This window comes from Anolis carolinensis, chromosome 1 (assembly GCF_035594765.1).
Source record: "Anolis carolinensis isolate JA03-04 chromosome 1, rAnoCar3.1.pri, whole genome shotgun sequence".
NCBI lineage: Eukaryota > Metazoa > Chordata > Lepidosauria > Squamata > Dactyloidae > Anolis > Anolis carolinensis.
Window position 1 is genome coordinate 309,628,827 of NC_085841.1, and position 15,939 is coordinate 309,644,765.

At 38.9% G+C, this 15,939-nt stretch overlaps 1 protein-coding gene across 2 annotated transcripts in view; it reads left to right on the top strand.

Moving 5' to 3' along the window:
* The window catches only part of rgs6 (regulator of G protein signaling 6), a 315,892-nt gene that overhangs the window by 218,904 nt on the left and 81,049 nt on the right, over positions 1–15,939 (top strand). For both annotated transcript variants that reach the window (XM_062968089.1, XM_062968090.1), the window contains exons 7-11: positions 2,133–2,197; positions 6,019–6,095; positions 9,645–9,726; positions 11,499–11,573; positions 12,855–12,953. In XM_062968089.1, the coding sequence (XP_062824159.1) occupies positions 2,133–2,197; positions 6,019–6,095; positions 9,645–9,726; positions 11,499–11,573; positions 12,855–12,953 (398 nt within the window). The remainder of the gene's footprint in view (positions 1–2,132; positions 2,198–6,018; positions 6,096–9,644; positions 9,727–11,498; positions 11,574–12,854; positions 12,954–15,939) is intronic.

Here is a 15,939-nt window from a genome sequence, read left to right on the forward strand (position 1 = left end):
TCTGGACCACCCAGGCCCAGGGAATACAGGATGAGCATGTAAAACAGTTGTGGCTGGTTCCATCTTAGAACCAGGCCAACTGTTCAAATGGGGCCGGATGTACGGTTTGCTGCAGATTCTTGAGGAAGTTTTGTGGCAACCTGCAACTTTTGTTAACATGGTTCAAGGCCTCTTTAAGCAGCTTTGGCTCATATTATCTGGCATCCGCTCCATGCATCATGCAGCCACCTCAGAGCTGATTTGCCTCCCCCGTCTCTCCACCACCACCCTTAAGGCTAAACCATCTGTGTAGATGTGTCTTTCATCAATATGGAAGTTAATTTTAGAATTGACTGATATGCAGGTATGTTGACTTAATGTGGTAGATATTAATGTGGTTTGTTACTTTAAAGATGGCATAGTCCAATATAGACCAAATGATTTAACAGTGTTAATATTACCTTGGTGCAAAGTTCAGTCACTGATCTGTGGGTGAATTTGGTCTTCTGTACAATAAATGATATGTGTCTGGTGGATGAATAAACTATTATATTACAAAACATAGCAGTACCTTGACATCGGTAAATGAAAACAGAGTTATTTCGATATACAGTAGATATATACAAAAGAGCGAGGATAAGTTTAAAATAAAACCTTTTGCCTGGCATTAGGAAAGACATAGCTGTGGTTTATGAGCTAATAAAATACAGAATTCAGTATTAAATGACTGAACAGCTGAGTACTAATGCATAAAGAGAATATGTCAGCATTGTTATCTTTAGCTATCGCTGTACATTATTGCTGTCTCTTGTACAGCTATCCACCTCGATAGTGAAATGATGAAATCATTTTTTTCCCTTTCACTTCAGACATTGTCAAAGGAAATGAATATACCTGTTCTCATAAAATGAGGGCTTTGAGAAGTGTTTCTTTTACAAGCTGGGCAAAAGCCCTTTATGACCCTCCCCCCCCATCACAATCACAATCAGCACACAATGATTATATATCTCTCCATGTAGGAATTGTAGCCATTAATAGAATGGAGGTACCAAAATTGTAACTCTGATATGATTATCATCATTTGTAATCTCTTACTTAAGCATTATAAATGTAACCATGTCAGTAAGAAAAATTATGGTGATAGGAATTAGTCCCAACCTGCTTTTCTCAAATAGGAAATGCTCTTTCTCTACTCTTTATTTGTTTAGGTCATACTTTGTCCACTTGAAAAATTTCTTACAATATAAGATACATAAACCATGTTCTTTACAGTCAAGGAGCTCTAATTGTGTAATCTTGATTTAAAGAAGCACCATCTGAAATCTGCCAGCTAATCTCAGAAATGCACTGGCAAAAATGTTCTGCTTGCTAAAATCAGAAGGGGGCAGAAAAGCCAAAAGGGATGCTCTGTTATCCCCCAAAACATATTTTCAGTCCTAGAGACTCACACACCATGTTGGTAACAAATTAGGCCAGGCTGTTGTTGATATTCTTAAGAATGTATTTATAACCTGTCTTTTCTCTGGGATCCAAGCATCTTGTGACCTTATTAGATGGAGTACATTTTGGTGGAAACACCGGTTCCTCTTTAGTTTTGTGTCAAAGCCGCAGGCTCCCATCCCAGACGTACAGCTACTTCCAGCAGGGCTCCATCGCAAAACTAAAGAACTGGCATATGCCGCCGCAGCGGCAACACAGGAGGCTTCCTGTGTTACATTGGGATCTACAGGGGGAAGCCAGGTGGCAGACGCTTCCCTCCGTGGAATGGGGCCCAGGGTAAGTTGGGCGATGCCCCACTCTGACACCGTTGGATTCGCCACAATGCGTGGCCAGTCTGGTGGCACATATTATGAGGTCGTAGAAAGATTACAATTACTGAAATGATTCAAATAATTGGATTTTGAAAAATGTGGCTTGTTGTGTAAACAAGGATTGGAGAGGAAGCTTCAGTGGAGACACCTTTTTTCCTGATAACATTTACAACAGTGAATTTCCTTTCTGTGGGATAGATTTCTCTCACTTCCTGTTGTCTCACCCCTGTTCTTAACTATGAGTTGTTTGTAAGTCTGATGTTTATAACTCAGGGTCTGCCTGTATACATATTGTCAGAATTACTCCTTTAACTGTCCATTTTGTTATTTTTCTCTCCATAGCCATCTATCTTTGCAAGAGGACCATGCAGAACAAAGCTAGACTGGAGCTGGCAGATTATGAAGCCGTAGGTATACTGATTTTACAGTTCCAAACACTTTTAAATTGAATTTGTTGAACTCTGTTTCCATTTTTTCTGTGTAACAAACTGAGTGTGGGACTTAAGTGTTTAAAATTGTTCATTCAGTTTTGGAAAATAGGACTATTATTGTCATGGTTCATAAAGACAGCATCAACTTCTAAAATGGCTGGCTTTGGGATTACAATTTCTCAAATTCATGTGTACATTGGGGTCAATGTTATAAATGGAATTATAAATGGAATAATGAAGCCAGATAAACCTTTATGGAGCTTTTATCCCTTTTCACTTAATATTATTTCAGAAGAGACCACTTCCAGGTTATTTGTAACCTGATTCCACAAATTAGAACAATTTCATTCATAGAGTGTTTTGGGTAAATGGCATTGTTTATCTATAAATGATAAGAATTTACTCATTTTCCCAAAGTGCATAACCATGAATTTCAAGTTTATCTTGGTAATGACATTATTAGTAGGTTACTTATGTTCTGTCTTACAAATGTCAAGAGGATTTGTTCATTGTTTCTTTATAGCCCCTCATATTGCTTCCGTGCTTGCCCAGCATAAATTTCAGAATTGTAACTGGGGGCTGAGTCTCCTACCCTTTCCCCTTTGAAATACTACATTTAAATCTTTGCCTTCATCCTCTATTCCAGTTTTAATTTTTGATTGCCACATCAGTGACCTCTGTTATGGTTCCCGATCTGACACTTAGTCCCAGGTACTGTTTGTATTGGAATACCATTTGTGAATTTTCCAAAACATTTGACTGCCTGTCTGTGGAAATCAGATGTTGGATTGGATTCCTCTTGTTCTGCCTATTTAGCTGAGTTCTTCTTGTGTTTGTCCTTATTGTGAGAGATATCATTTCATTTCTTGTCAGATTTATGTTGTCTGGAACAAGAGCAGACTATTTAAAGTTTTTCATACCCCAGGAATAGGGAACATGTCTTCCCAATGGTATTGAACTGCAACTCTTATCGTACCTCACTAAAGTATATGCTGGGTAGGACTAGTGAGAGTTGCCATCCAGCAGCATCTACACAGTCCCCATCTCTTGCATACTCCATACTTGTACATATCTAGCTATTGCACCAGTAGGCATCTCATTCTCTTGGGTAGATCTGTATCTCTACACCAGAAACATATACAAAAGGGAATAATGTACTGGTACAATAGCCTTCCTTATATATGGAGAATACACTCTAAGATCCCCAATGGGTGCCTGAAACTGCAGGTAGTATTGAACCCTACATATAGATATAGATTACTGTTGTATTCCTTTACATAACTATGATAAAGTTTAATTTATAAATTAGGCATAGTAAAAGAAAAAACCAATAACTGTAATAAAATACAATTATTATAACAATATACCATAATATAAGTTATGTGAATGTGACACTCTAATTTAAACCTATACACTACTTATTTCTGGAAGTTTCAGTTTAATATATTTGGACCATGGTTGACCATGAGTAACTGAAACCCCAGAAAATGAAGCCAAGGGTAAAGATGGGGGGGGGGGGGGGGAGAGACGTATATCTCTAAAAATGATGGGGAATTCACATGCTTTCATTCATTTAGTGTCTGTTAAACTAGAGGAGACATTTGTTCTATCTTATACTGCTGCTTAGCATGATTTACTAGGTAGATAAGAGAGAGTGTCAATTTAATCCACCAGCAATCATAAATAAAAACATTCCCACACTGCATTATAATTTACCAGTGTTTTCACACCCCCAGATTTCTGCCTTCTTTATTTATAAAGGTTGTTATACATTTTTCTTACCAACAGCTAGACAGTTTTGCTGAGCATGAAGTTCTTTTATGAATTGACAATAGTTCTATTCAGCACCAGCAGGCATGCTCTGGTATACTTTCAGCAAAGGTATGATACAATAATCTAGGGCTCACTGAAAGGGATAATCATCAGACAGTACCAGACAATTAGATCATCTTTCATTTTCTTCCAAGTGCAGAGCTCACATGATGAGCGATCTTATCAACACTGGCCAAGTTAATTAAAGATAAGAGTGAATCCCTGGTTAAAACTAGAGGCATAGCTTTTCTTATGACTGCAAACAAAATGCTGAGCATTACTGTTTGTATCCTTTCTGCATTTCTTTCTTTACCAGAGCTTCATTTGTTGTGTTCACACAGTATAGTTTTTATTCTATCCATTTTCTTTTTCTGAGCTTGTGTCTGTTTTAGAGGGAAGGGACTATAGGAGCATTGGTAGATTCTTGGGTGTTTCTAGTCAATAACTGTTTCTGACTCGCTGTCATTTAAAGCCAACAAGAAAAAAATGGGAATCATAATATGGCTAGCCTTGTGATTATCACTCTTTTCCAAGTTATTTGTCTATTAATTTGGGAAAATTCCTATAGTTCAAAAAGGTAATTTTGCTGCACCCTGAATGAGAATTTTATTGGTTGCCATTGGGGCAAGGATGTTTCATTCTTATAAGCCATATTACTTAAGAATGTGAACTCTACTAAATGATACTGCTGTTACAGCTCGAACCACTTTAATAATTTGATGGAATGAATAAGGAATATAGGAAAGCCTATGCACATAACCATTATGTATGGGCATAGTTCAGCTGTGATTGGGGACTTTCAAATTCCTACTGGATCCAGTAAGAGTTTTAAGGGATGACAAGAATAAATACTAATATTTACATTCTGGACATATCTTAACACCATCGCAGGGAAAACATGACCTGCTGTGAGATTATGTGTACTTCAGGACTTTGTTGGGGAAACCAATTTATGAGAACATGCATTGTTTTTTCTGTGCAGAAAACAATTTGTAAAATTAAATGATTAAGCACATTTCTGTTAAAGGAAGCCCACTTGCTGTTTTTCTGCATGTTTTCTGCATAAACCACACACAAATATTTCTGCACAGAAACAAATACGTTTTGTAGATAATGTCCTTTGACTATACAAGTACGGGATAATACCTCCCTTATATACATCCAGACCTTTGGAATAAATTATATGAAGCACCCAAAATATTTCCAAGATTTTCTTTCATGTCAGGAGCGACTTGAGAAACTGCAAGTCGCTTCTGGTGTAAGAGAATTGGCCATCTGCAAGGACATTGCCCAGGGGACGCCCGGATGTTTGATGTTTTACCATCCTGTGGGAGGCTTTTCTCATGCCCCTGCATGGGAAGCTAGAGCTGACAGATGGGAGCTCACTCTTCTCCCCGGGTTCGAACAGCTGACCTTTCGGTCAACAGTTCTGCCATCACAAGGGTTTAATCCATTGCGCCACCGGGGACTCCTTTCCTAGGTATTGGCATACCGGGGCCCGGGCTGTGGCGCAGGCGGGAGAGCAAGCCAGCTGCTACCAGCTGCAATGAATCACTCTGACCAGGAGGTCATGAGTTCAAGGCCCGCTCGGAGCCTATGTTTGTCTTGTCTTTGTTCTATGTTAAAACGCATTGAATGTTTGCCTATATGTGTAATGTGATCCGCCCTGAGTCCCCTTCGGGGTGGGAAGGGCGGAATATAAATGCTGTAAATAAATAAATACATACATGAAATGAGGGAACATGCAACCATTGGTGCATGTATTTGTGCATCATTAATACTAGAAACATTGTTATATATTCTACCACAGCTCAGACTTTGCTGCTTTGAAACATAAATCACATTTCACTTTTCTCCTTGCCCTTTCTTCCTGACATTTTGAGTTTCCAGCTTTTCCAACTGATGTGATCAACTTGGTAAACAAAGATTTTAAAATTGATTTCTTGTTATAACAGTCAATTCTTCTTATCTTCCCTTTTCATCAGGAGAATTTAGCGAGACTACAGAGGGCTTTTGCAAGAAAGTGGGAGTTCATCTTTATGCAAGCTGAAGCACAAGTAAAGTAGGTGTTTTCAGTCCAACAAATCAAAACAAATGAACAATGTGGATGCAGATCTGTTAGTGCTAACAATTCTTTCTTTATAGCTTGTGCTTCAGAGTTCATTTCCCTTCTCCCTGCATGCAATGTAGAGACTGCACTCCATTCAGGACTAAAACAGTTAAAATCTTCTCACCATATGGACAGCTTCATCCACAAGGAGAATTTCTCTGGTACTGCCATTACCCACCGAAAATACAGACAGTCTCTGAGTTAGAAATACCCAATTAAATATGTTGTCGAAGGCTTTCATGACTGAAATCACTGAGTTGCTTTGAGTTTTCCAGGCTGTATGGCCATGTTCCAGGAGCATTCTCTCCTAACGTTTCACCCACATCTATAGCAGGCATCCTCAGAGATTGAAGGATCTGTTGCAAACTAGGCAAGTGACTGCTTTATATATCTGTGGAATGTCCAGGGTGGGAGAAAGAACTCTTGTCTGTTTGAGGCAGGTGTGAATGCTACCAATGGCCAATTTGATTAGCATTTAATGGTCTTGCAGGCTCAATGCCTGGCTGATTTCTGCCTGGGAGAATCCTTTGTTGTGAGGTGTTAGCTGGCCATGATTTATTCTTGTCTGGAATTCCCCTGCTTTTTGGATGTTGCTCTTTATTTACTGTCCAGATTTTAGGGTTTTTTAGATTCTAGGGTTAAGAATGGTAGTGAGACAACAGAAAGTGAGATAAATCTTCTCTTAAGAAGGAAAATCCACCCTGAAAGTGTTATCATGGGGGAAAGGTGTCTCCACTGAAGCTTTATCACCAGTCCGTGTTTCCACAACAAGCCATATTTTCAAAATCCAGTTATCACAGGGACAGAAAGTGGAATGAAATCTTCCACTTAGTAAATACTACAAGGGTTTTAATTCTTCTAAATGCTATCCAAAGCTTGCTTGTGTGTGTGTGTGTGTGTGTGTGTGTGTGTACAAACAGACACAGACACACACACACACACACACTTCAACTTAAGAATAAACCTTCTTAATAACTTACCTTGTTCATTACTTGGAGACTGCCTGTATACTGCTCCATCATGAAGACTTTACATAATGAATCTATTACGTGGTAAATTGGCTTCAAGTTGTACGTTCTCCAGCGCTGTCATCCATGTTACATTGAAAGGACAAGTGGAGATGCTTGAAGTAGCTGATAGGTGTAGTTTATAACTATGAATTTTTAATGATCAAAATGATCATTTGCTTTGTCAAAAGGAAGTTGATTAAACAATTCCGCACATTATTCAAATGTTTACTTATTCAAATAATTTATTCCCTTCTGTGTCTAACTCAAGAGAAACAGTTCAGCTTACATCTTTCATTTAAATCAACAGCAAACCACTGCAAAACAATTGCATGGTAAAATTGATTGGAAATGGCATTAAAACAGAGGCGTGAGGGATAGAGAGAGCAGCTAAAAAGGATGTTTTACAAAAAAATTAATATTCTTTGGCAATATTATTCATTTGACCTATATGTTTTAAGAATGATAATTATATACTTGTATTACTGTGTTTTATCAGTTGATTAGACATTGACTTGTGAATTATGTTGCAAAAATCAGTAAAATACCTGTAAAATATGTGAGAACATTTATAGTATTCTAAGAACTTGCCTTTTTTAGAAAGAAAAGCTACCTTTTTCTTACCTTTATGTTATCTATAACAGGCATATACCAGAACAAAATGTGTGTCAATTTCTGGGAACCCCATCAATTTCATAGGATTCTTAATAGCCCCAATATCTTTTAGCTTCTGGCCTTTTCAAATTACATTTGGAGTCTACCAATTAAGTGACTAAATCTTTAGTTGCTTAACCTACTAATCAAACCATACAGCTCCCCTATAATGAAAAGAGGTACTGTGGCACTTGGGAGACTAATCAAAATTAAGCCAGCTATTCTTGTCAGTTGCCACCACAAATTATCTTATTATCAGTGGAAACCCGTTAAAATTTCATTTGATTCTTATGTTCAGAAATATTGCTGATTTTTATGACATCCCTACAAATGTGAGCCATGAAACTGGAATGGGCGTCTATTCCCTCCCACTCCCATCCCCCTGAGTTCCTGGCGGCTTCATTTGATGGCCTCTCTCCTATGACACATTTCCCGCCCCCATCCGCTGGGCATTCCCAGAGCCTCAGGCAATGTTAAATGAGTCCCATTAGTCAGTGTCATCCACAGTGATAAGTGTAGGATGTTCATCGTTAAGCTCTTGCTGTAAGACTATTAGATTTATGTGTCTAATATAATAAACCATAGGTTTAACAGTAGTGGCCATCATGTCATTGCTTATTCTTTCAGTGATTTTCAACATTTTGGGGGTCTAAAAGCTTTGTTAATTGCTGTGTTCTTTTTGATATGTATAAGAAGTACAATATAGGCCTAACAAAACAAGCCAGCATATTATATTTTGGACAGTTATGTAGGCATAACTACCGCAGGATGCTAAACGTAATCAGCATTTAACCTCTATATATTCGTGCTTACCATTAATGAATAACCTCAGGCTTAAATGCACCAGATCCTATCTGATCTAAGAAGCTATGCTGGGTAAGTCTTGGTTACTACTTGGATGGGAGACTGCTAACAAATACCAGTTGCTGTAGGCTATATTTCAAAGGAAGGAACTGGGGAAAACACGGCAGAGTACTCCTTTTCAAAGACGTTAGGAAGACAAACAACTTCTTTGAGGTGTGTGTTGGACAAAAGTTCTGAAGATACCATCTACTGCTAAAAAGAAAAATAAATGAACCCTACAGCATATCAAGCCTGAACTATCCCTAGAAGCCAAGATGACTAAACTGAGACTGTTGTACTTTGGTCGTATCATGAGAAGACAATGACTCAGTGGAAAAGACAAAAATACTTGGTAAGGTATAAGGCAGTAGGAAAAGAGGAAGACTGCATTTCAGATTGATAGACTAAGTTAAAAAGGCCATAGCTCCAACTCTGTTCATAGGGTTGCCATAAGTCAATGCTAATTGAATCGCAGTCAACAACAACAACAAAAGAAAACCTATGAAGTTTACAGGGCTGCTATAAAACAAGTCAAATTGAAGACATATACAAAAAAGGTTGGGAAGCCTGTGCCATGTTTTATATTGAGTAAATCCAGTTTCAGCCAGCCATAGTCAGTCCAGCTAATCGTAAGGGATTATGGATATTGTTATTTCAGCAACATCTAGAGGTCTACAGGTTCCTCCTTCCTGATTTAAAGGTATGTTTTCAGCAACCTGGAAGAAAGTGTAGCAATTACTTTTTGGCACCACAGGGAGTGTTTATAGGATAACATACATACAAACAGAAATAATTGTGAATATGATTACTTTGTGAAGCATGAGCAGCAATACTTCTACATAACTGTTGGAAAGAGGGATTTGGATCTGATTTGGTTTGGTGTTCTACAATCCTAATCCTAACCCCCTTTGGCAAAATTTCACAGTGAAGAATTATCTGAATTCTCAAATTGGTCCAGTTGATAGCTGGGATTTATTTGTTTATTTGCTTGTTTCAGGATTGACAGGAAAAAGGATAAAACGGAAAGGAAAATTCTGGATAGTCAAGAAAGAGCCTTCTGGGATGTTCATAGGCCAGTGGTAAGATTTGTTTTGATGTCCTGTGTGCTTTCCTTGATAACCACTGCAGATCACTTTCTGACAGGTAGAGGGATGTGCTTTTGCATGATGCATCTGAAAGAACTGCTATTACTCCTGTTTGTTTTGAGACCCTTCTGCCATTTATTTTCAACTGAAATCCCTTTTGAAATCTTTCATATGAACTACAGTATTTTTGCAATGTGAGATAGCTATAAGACAACTTGAATATATCTATTTTATTCTATTTTGTGTTATTACTTCTAAAGCATATCTCATCCAACACATTTGTCTTGTTTCCTGAAATGTTGATTGTAAAACCCTTCACAAGTCACTTTTTGCTCTTAAAGCCTGATAAGTGTAGGAAATAGAGGAAGAAATTGCTATCTGATCTGGGAGGCTGGCTATTTTTGTTGTTTGCTTTTTAAAACCTTATCATTTTAATGCCATCACCATAAGATGACAGGTGACTAGAAAACACAGACAAAATGAGCCAGGACCAGTACTATATGTTTGCCAGTTGATTGCAACTCCATATCTGTGGACCAGCAGCCAATGACTTTTAGATATACTATATACTGTAGATGATAATTTATTATTCATCTTGCATGCTTTCCTTTCACATATTTCTTCTGCTACTTTGTTAAGCTGCTAGGACCAGGACTTACTCTTAACACAGGTGTGCAGCTGTCATTCCCAGCCTCCTGTTCCTATAGTAGAGTGACTTACCCAAAATTACCCTGAAGAGGGAAGAGTAGTTTCCTGGGCTTCAGTTGGAGTTAGAAAATTATTCGGAGAAATGTGGAAATCCTGATTTATGAAGTCCATGAAACGAGTTTGAATCATCTTCGATTCCTCTTTAGTTCATACTACAAATAAAGTTTCCATGGTACAGCTTGCTTAATTAATGGAAGGGGAAGTAACCAAGATGCTTCTCAAATACTACCAAGAAGCAGGTGTAGCAAGCAAAGGCTGAATCTCCTGTGGTTAAAAGGCCTGACAATGACAGATGTTTGGCATATCTCCAGGCCAGACTTGTGAGAGGAAATTAATAATGGCCAGTGTTTTATTGCTGGTTTCAGTTCAGCCTGCATTACCATTGACAAGGCTTCCTTTATAATGTAATGACTCCAGACAATTTGCAGAGCTATGTGAGCTCTGTGCTTCTGAGAGTTGTAATCTAAAAAAGTAACTTTCTGATGCTGTATGCATATGCATTATGACTTGTTAGCCAGTTGCTGTGCAACAGAACAAATACTTTTGAGAGTTAGAACATAACGCCTGTTTGTGCCCATCACTTTTCCTTTCCCATGAACCAGATAACAAACCAAGCATTGTATTGAGTCATCTAGACCTTGACACTACAGTTAAGAGTGCTGATTAAAAGTAGAATTTTTTTTACTTTTTTTTTTACTACAATCATTCTAGCCCTAGCCAATATGCCCTTTGACAGAGGCCAGTTCTTCCATTTTGTGTTTTTCATGGTGAATGGAAACGGATCCCTGACTCCTTGAGCCACAGAAGGAAGAATAATACCCTATGCAGTGCTGGAAGTGTGGATCATTCACAAGTAATACAGTGAGGTTTACCTTATAAGTATCACTAAACCTTCAAAATAATTGCCAAATATTGGAACGACAGCATTTGTGTGAATGATAGCAACTCTAGCTAGGCAAATCAATGTTTGAAATTTTTGAATATTTAGAAAGCAGAATGATATGAACATTTACCAGTACTGATGTCTCCTAGTAACCTCCTAAATGTACCTTTTTCAGCCAGGCTGTGTGAATACAACAGAAATGGATATCAGAAAGTGCCGCCGCATGAAAAATCCACAGAGAGTCAAAAAGGCAAGACCCATCCACCCCAAAGTCCATCCACCTTTAAAGTCTAGAGACCATATCATACCTTGGAAATGAGACTGTTTGAGTTTGGTGGGATCTTTTAGTTACCTGAAGTGCTTACGATCCTGGGACATTTTACACCAGTGGTTTTCAACCTGTGGGTCCCCAGGTGTTTTGACCTACAACTCCCAGAAATCCCAGCCAGTTTACCAGCTGTTAGGATTTCTGGGTGTTGAAGACCAAAACATCTGGGGACCCACAGGTTGAGAACCACTGATTTACACCAATAATGATAACAATAACCCTGTGTCTCAAAACACTGTGGTTAAATATTTCTATATGTTTGTTATTATACTCCAAGGGGAAAATTTGTTTTTTGTTGTATAAAATCAGTAAGTATAAAGCCTAAATCTGATTTTTAGTCTCAAATAGAGAAGACTCACTGGATCAATGGTGTTAACTGTTGACTTAACAACTTCCCACTGATTTAATGTTTTCATTCTGGAAAAGTTCAGGAAAGATATTGACGAGATGGAAAGTGTTCAAAGAAAGGTGATTAAAATTGTAAAAGGTCTGAAAAACATGCCCTATGAGAAGTGGCTTGGGAGGCTAGGTAGATTTAGCCTGGAGAATAAAAGGTTAAGGGGGGGGGGGCATGTTTAAACATTTGAAAGGATGGCACATTGAACATGGGATCAGCTTGTTTTCTGCTGCTTCGGAGATTAGGACACAGAGCAGTGAATTTAAACTGTACGAAAAGAGATTCCACATAAACATTAGGAAGGACTTCCTGGTGGTAAGAACAGTGGGATTTGCATTTGGAGCCCAATGGAGTCTCCTTCTATTGAGGGTTTTAAACAGAAGCTGGATGGCCATCTGTGAGGAGTGCTTTGATCCTTATTCCTGCATGTTAGGAAGTTGGATAGGATGGCTCTTAGTGTCTTTATCAATTTTCTCTGATTTCTATCAGATGCTGGATGGCCATCTGTCGGGGGTGCTTTGAATGAGATTTTCCTGCTTCTTGCAGGGGGTTGGACTGGATGGCCTGTGAGGTCTCTTCCAACTCTACGATTCTATGATTCTAAGTGGGTTTGTATCCATAAAAGATTATCCTAAAATAAAAACCAGTGAGTCATAATGGCACTTCCACATTCCGTTTTTTCTCCACCTAAGGTCCTCCTTTAGAAGAGATTAATGTGTTTTCATCCTAAAACACATATAACTAAGAACTCTCCTGTTTGAAACAGTAATACATGTAATTTATACTGTTCTTCCTTTTTATTATAGTCAGTCTATGGAGTCACAGAAGATAGTCAGTCCCAAAGTCCTGTACATATGCCCTCCCAACCAATTCGAAAAACAACAAAAGATGATGTCTGGAAACAAGTAAGTAATGTGTTCTGAAATGCCAGAATTATATTCCTTCCTTTTTCTTTTTAATAGTGCTATTTTTGAAATTGGAAATTTGTCCCACTATCAAAAGAAAACAGCTAGGTAGAGAATTAAGTACTAAGAGATGGATGGAGAGAGGAAGAGAGATTTGCCACTGAGCTGGGCATGTTTAGCCTGCAAAAGAGAAGGCTGAGAGGAGACATGATAGCCATGTACAAATATGTGAAGGGAAGTCATAGGGAAGAGGGAGCAAGCTTGTTTTCTGCTGCCCTGCAGACTAGGACACGGAACAATGGCTTCAAACTACAGGAAAGGAGATTCCACCTGAACATCAGGAAGAACTTCCTCACTGTGAGGGCTGTTCGACAGTGGAACTCTCTCCCCGGGGCCGTGGTGGAGGCTCCTTCCTTGGAGGCTTTTAAGCAGAGGCTGGATGGCCATCTGTCGGGGGTGCTTTGAATGCGATTTCCTGCTTCATGGCAGGGGGTTGGACTAGATGGCCCATGTGGTCTCTTCCAACTCTACTATTCTATGATTCTATGATTCTGTGATTCAGTGAAAACCAGAATCTGGATCTCTGAATTTCCTGTCCACCAAACTGACCTCCAAACGCCGCATGTTCTATTCCTCCACTAGAAGTATATAGGGGAGAGGAGGGGCAAGTCAGAAGCTCTATCCTTGTTTACAGTGCAACTATCAGCTATCCCCATTGTTTTCACCGTTGTTGCAGGATAACATCTTCAATAGTTAGGCTGCTTCACATATAAAGACTCCCAACATCATTTAGACCCTAGATGGGACTTGTCCAGTGTTGGATATTAATACATGACCACTGTTAAATGGTAAGGATAATTTGTATCCTCCTTGGCAGGAAGCTGAACTGTCAACTACTGTTTTGAGATCCAGATGCACACATAAATCAAGTCATGTTCATAAAGTTCATTTAGGATAAAATAGCAAAGGCAAAATCAAGATGGAAAAATAGGTCATCATACAGTAAGGTTTTCTAAGTTCTCTTAGAAGAATACCTAGAAACATAGCAGATGTTCCAGATGCCTCACAGACATTATATTTCAGAGGTGACACTCAGTGGCCAAGATCCTACATTGCCCACTTTAACATAAGCATTCTGCAAGTGGAAGTCAATTATAGCCAAGCTTTAGCACAGCTGGTTAATCAACAGTGGCAATAGATCACTGCTGACTAGAAGGTTGGCAGTTCGAAGCCCAAGTTGGAGTAAGCACCCAACCGTCAGCCTAGCTCACTGTCTACCTAAGCCAGTGGTTCTCAACCTGTGGGTCCCTGGATGTTTTGGCCTTCAACTCCCAGAAATCCTAACAACTGGTAAACTGGTTGGTATTTCTGGGAGTTGTAGGCCAAAACACCCACAGGTTGAGAACCACTGACCTAAATAGTTTGAAAATAGCTGTGCTGTGAGTAGAGAAATTAGGCACCGCTTAAGCGGGGAGGTATTTTATGGCACCATAATAAATGCCAGCAATCAAAGAACAAGTTGGGAAATGTGCTCAAAAAGAGCTCGTCGCCATAGCGGATGGAGCAACATCGCCCCCCTATGGCTGGAGTCGAGCATAACTTCCAGGCCCCAAAGCTGGAAAAATGCCTATGTACCTCTATCTGTTTGTCCAGTATGTCTAAACGGCATTGAATGTTTGCCGTGTATGTGTTGTGATCTGCCCTAAGTCCCCTTCATGATGAGAAGGGTGGAATATAAATGATGTAAATAAATAAATAAATGTTCCCCACTCACTACTCAGGACTCATACATTTATTGCAGTAACACACATTCTATTGCTAGTGAAATTATGATGCCTCAATGCCAGAAACAGACCAATAATCCTTTTCTTCAATGAATGATGCTATTGATCTGTATTTAGCTATGGAGCATAGCCAGATGCATCTCTGCTTCCCACACTATCTAGATGCCACAGTATGGCCATTGGGAGATTATAACAACAAAACCAAATCTCGCAGGACTGGGCTTTGGTCTTTGCAGAGGATGGAAGAATATACCATCCTCTGCAACACCAACAAAAGGTATGCACAAGCAGACCTAGCTTTAATATATCACTAACAGGATACAAATAATGTAAGATGATATTTAAAATTCTTCATTCGACCTCGAGGAACCATACTGACATCATGTCAAAATCAAAGTAATTTTAAGTAAAACTTGACCTATTTAAATAAGACCCCTCATGAACATTCAGTCTTTTATGACAAAAACCTATCTCACTGTTGGTGCCCAGTTGTTGTTTTGTTGTTGTTGTTTTGCTGAAGTTGCAATATTCCAAATACATCTTGAATACACTGACAAATTTACCAAGCTTTGTTTTCCTAAATTATTAGTTTGGGGACTGGCACAGCAATAGAGACCCAACACTTTTATTCTGCTAACCACTCAGAATTAGAAAATTATAGAGAGTAGATCTTTACAATCACCAGCAAATTAGCAGATGTAATTTTTGCCTTATATTACCCAGACTGAGCAAGCTTAACATAAGATAATCAAGCTTTATACTAATGAAAAAGGGAAAGTGTTTATGCTCAAAGCTCCCTCCCCTGGATGTGTTGCTTCCTTCCCCATCTTGCCATATCTCCGTGCCCACCAGCACCTTGCTGCCTAAGACAGTTTCCTCACTCCGTTTCATCACAGAGCTGGCTCTGGGCCTGAACAATCAGGATTCCTTAAGTTGTGTGGGGAATCTACACTAATAAAATTGACTCCCTGCTGCAGATATCTGCTCTTCAGGTCATGGAGGGCCATGAGGAATTCTAATTACATGCAGGATTGCAACACCAGCATAATGTTAATTTGTTGACCACCAGATTAAACAGAGGAACCATATGTTCATTTTGATCATTAATCTTGTGCTGCCATAGTTTGATCCCTAATTCTAAATGCCTTTGCTTTAGAGCAGTTCAGTTTATTTCAAAGAGCACTTGCACATAATGCAACCAA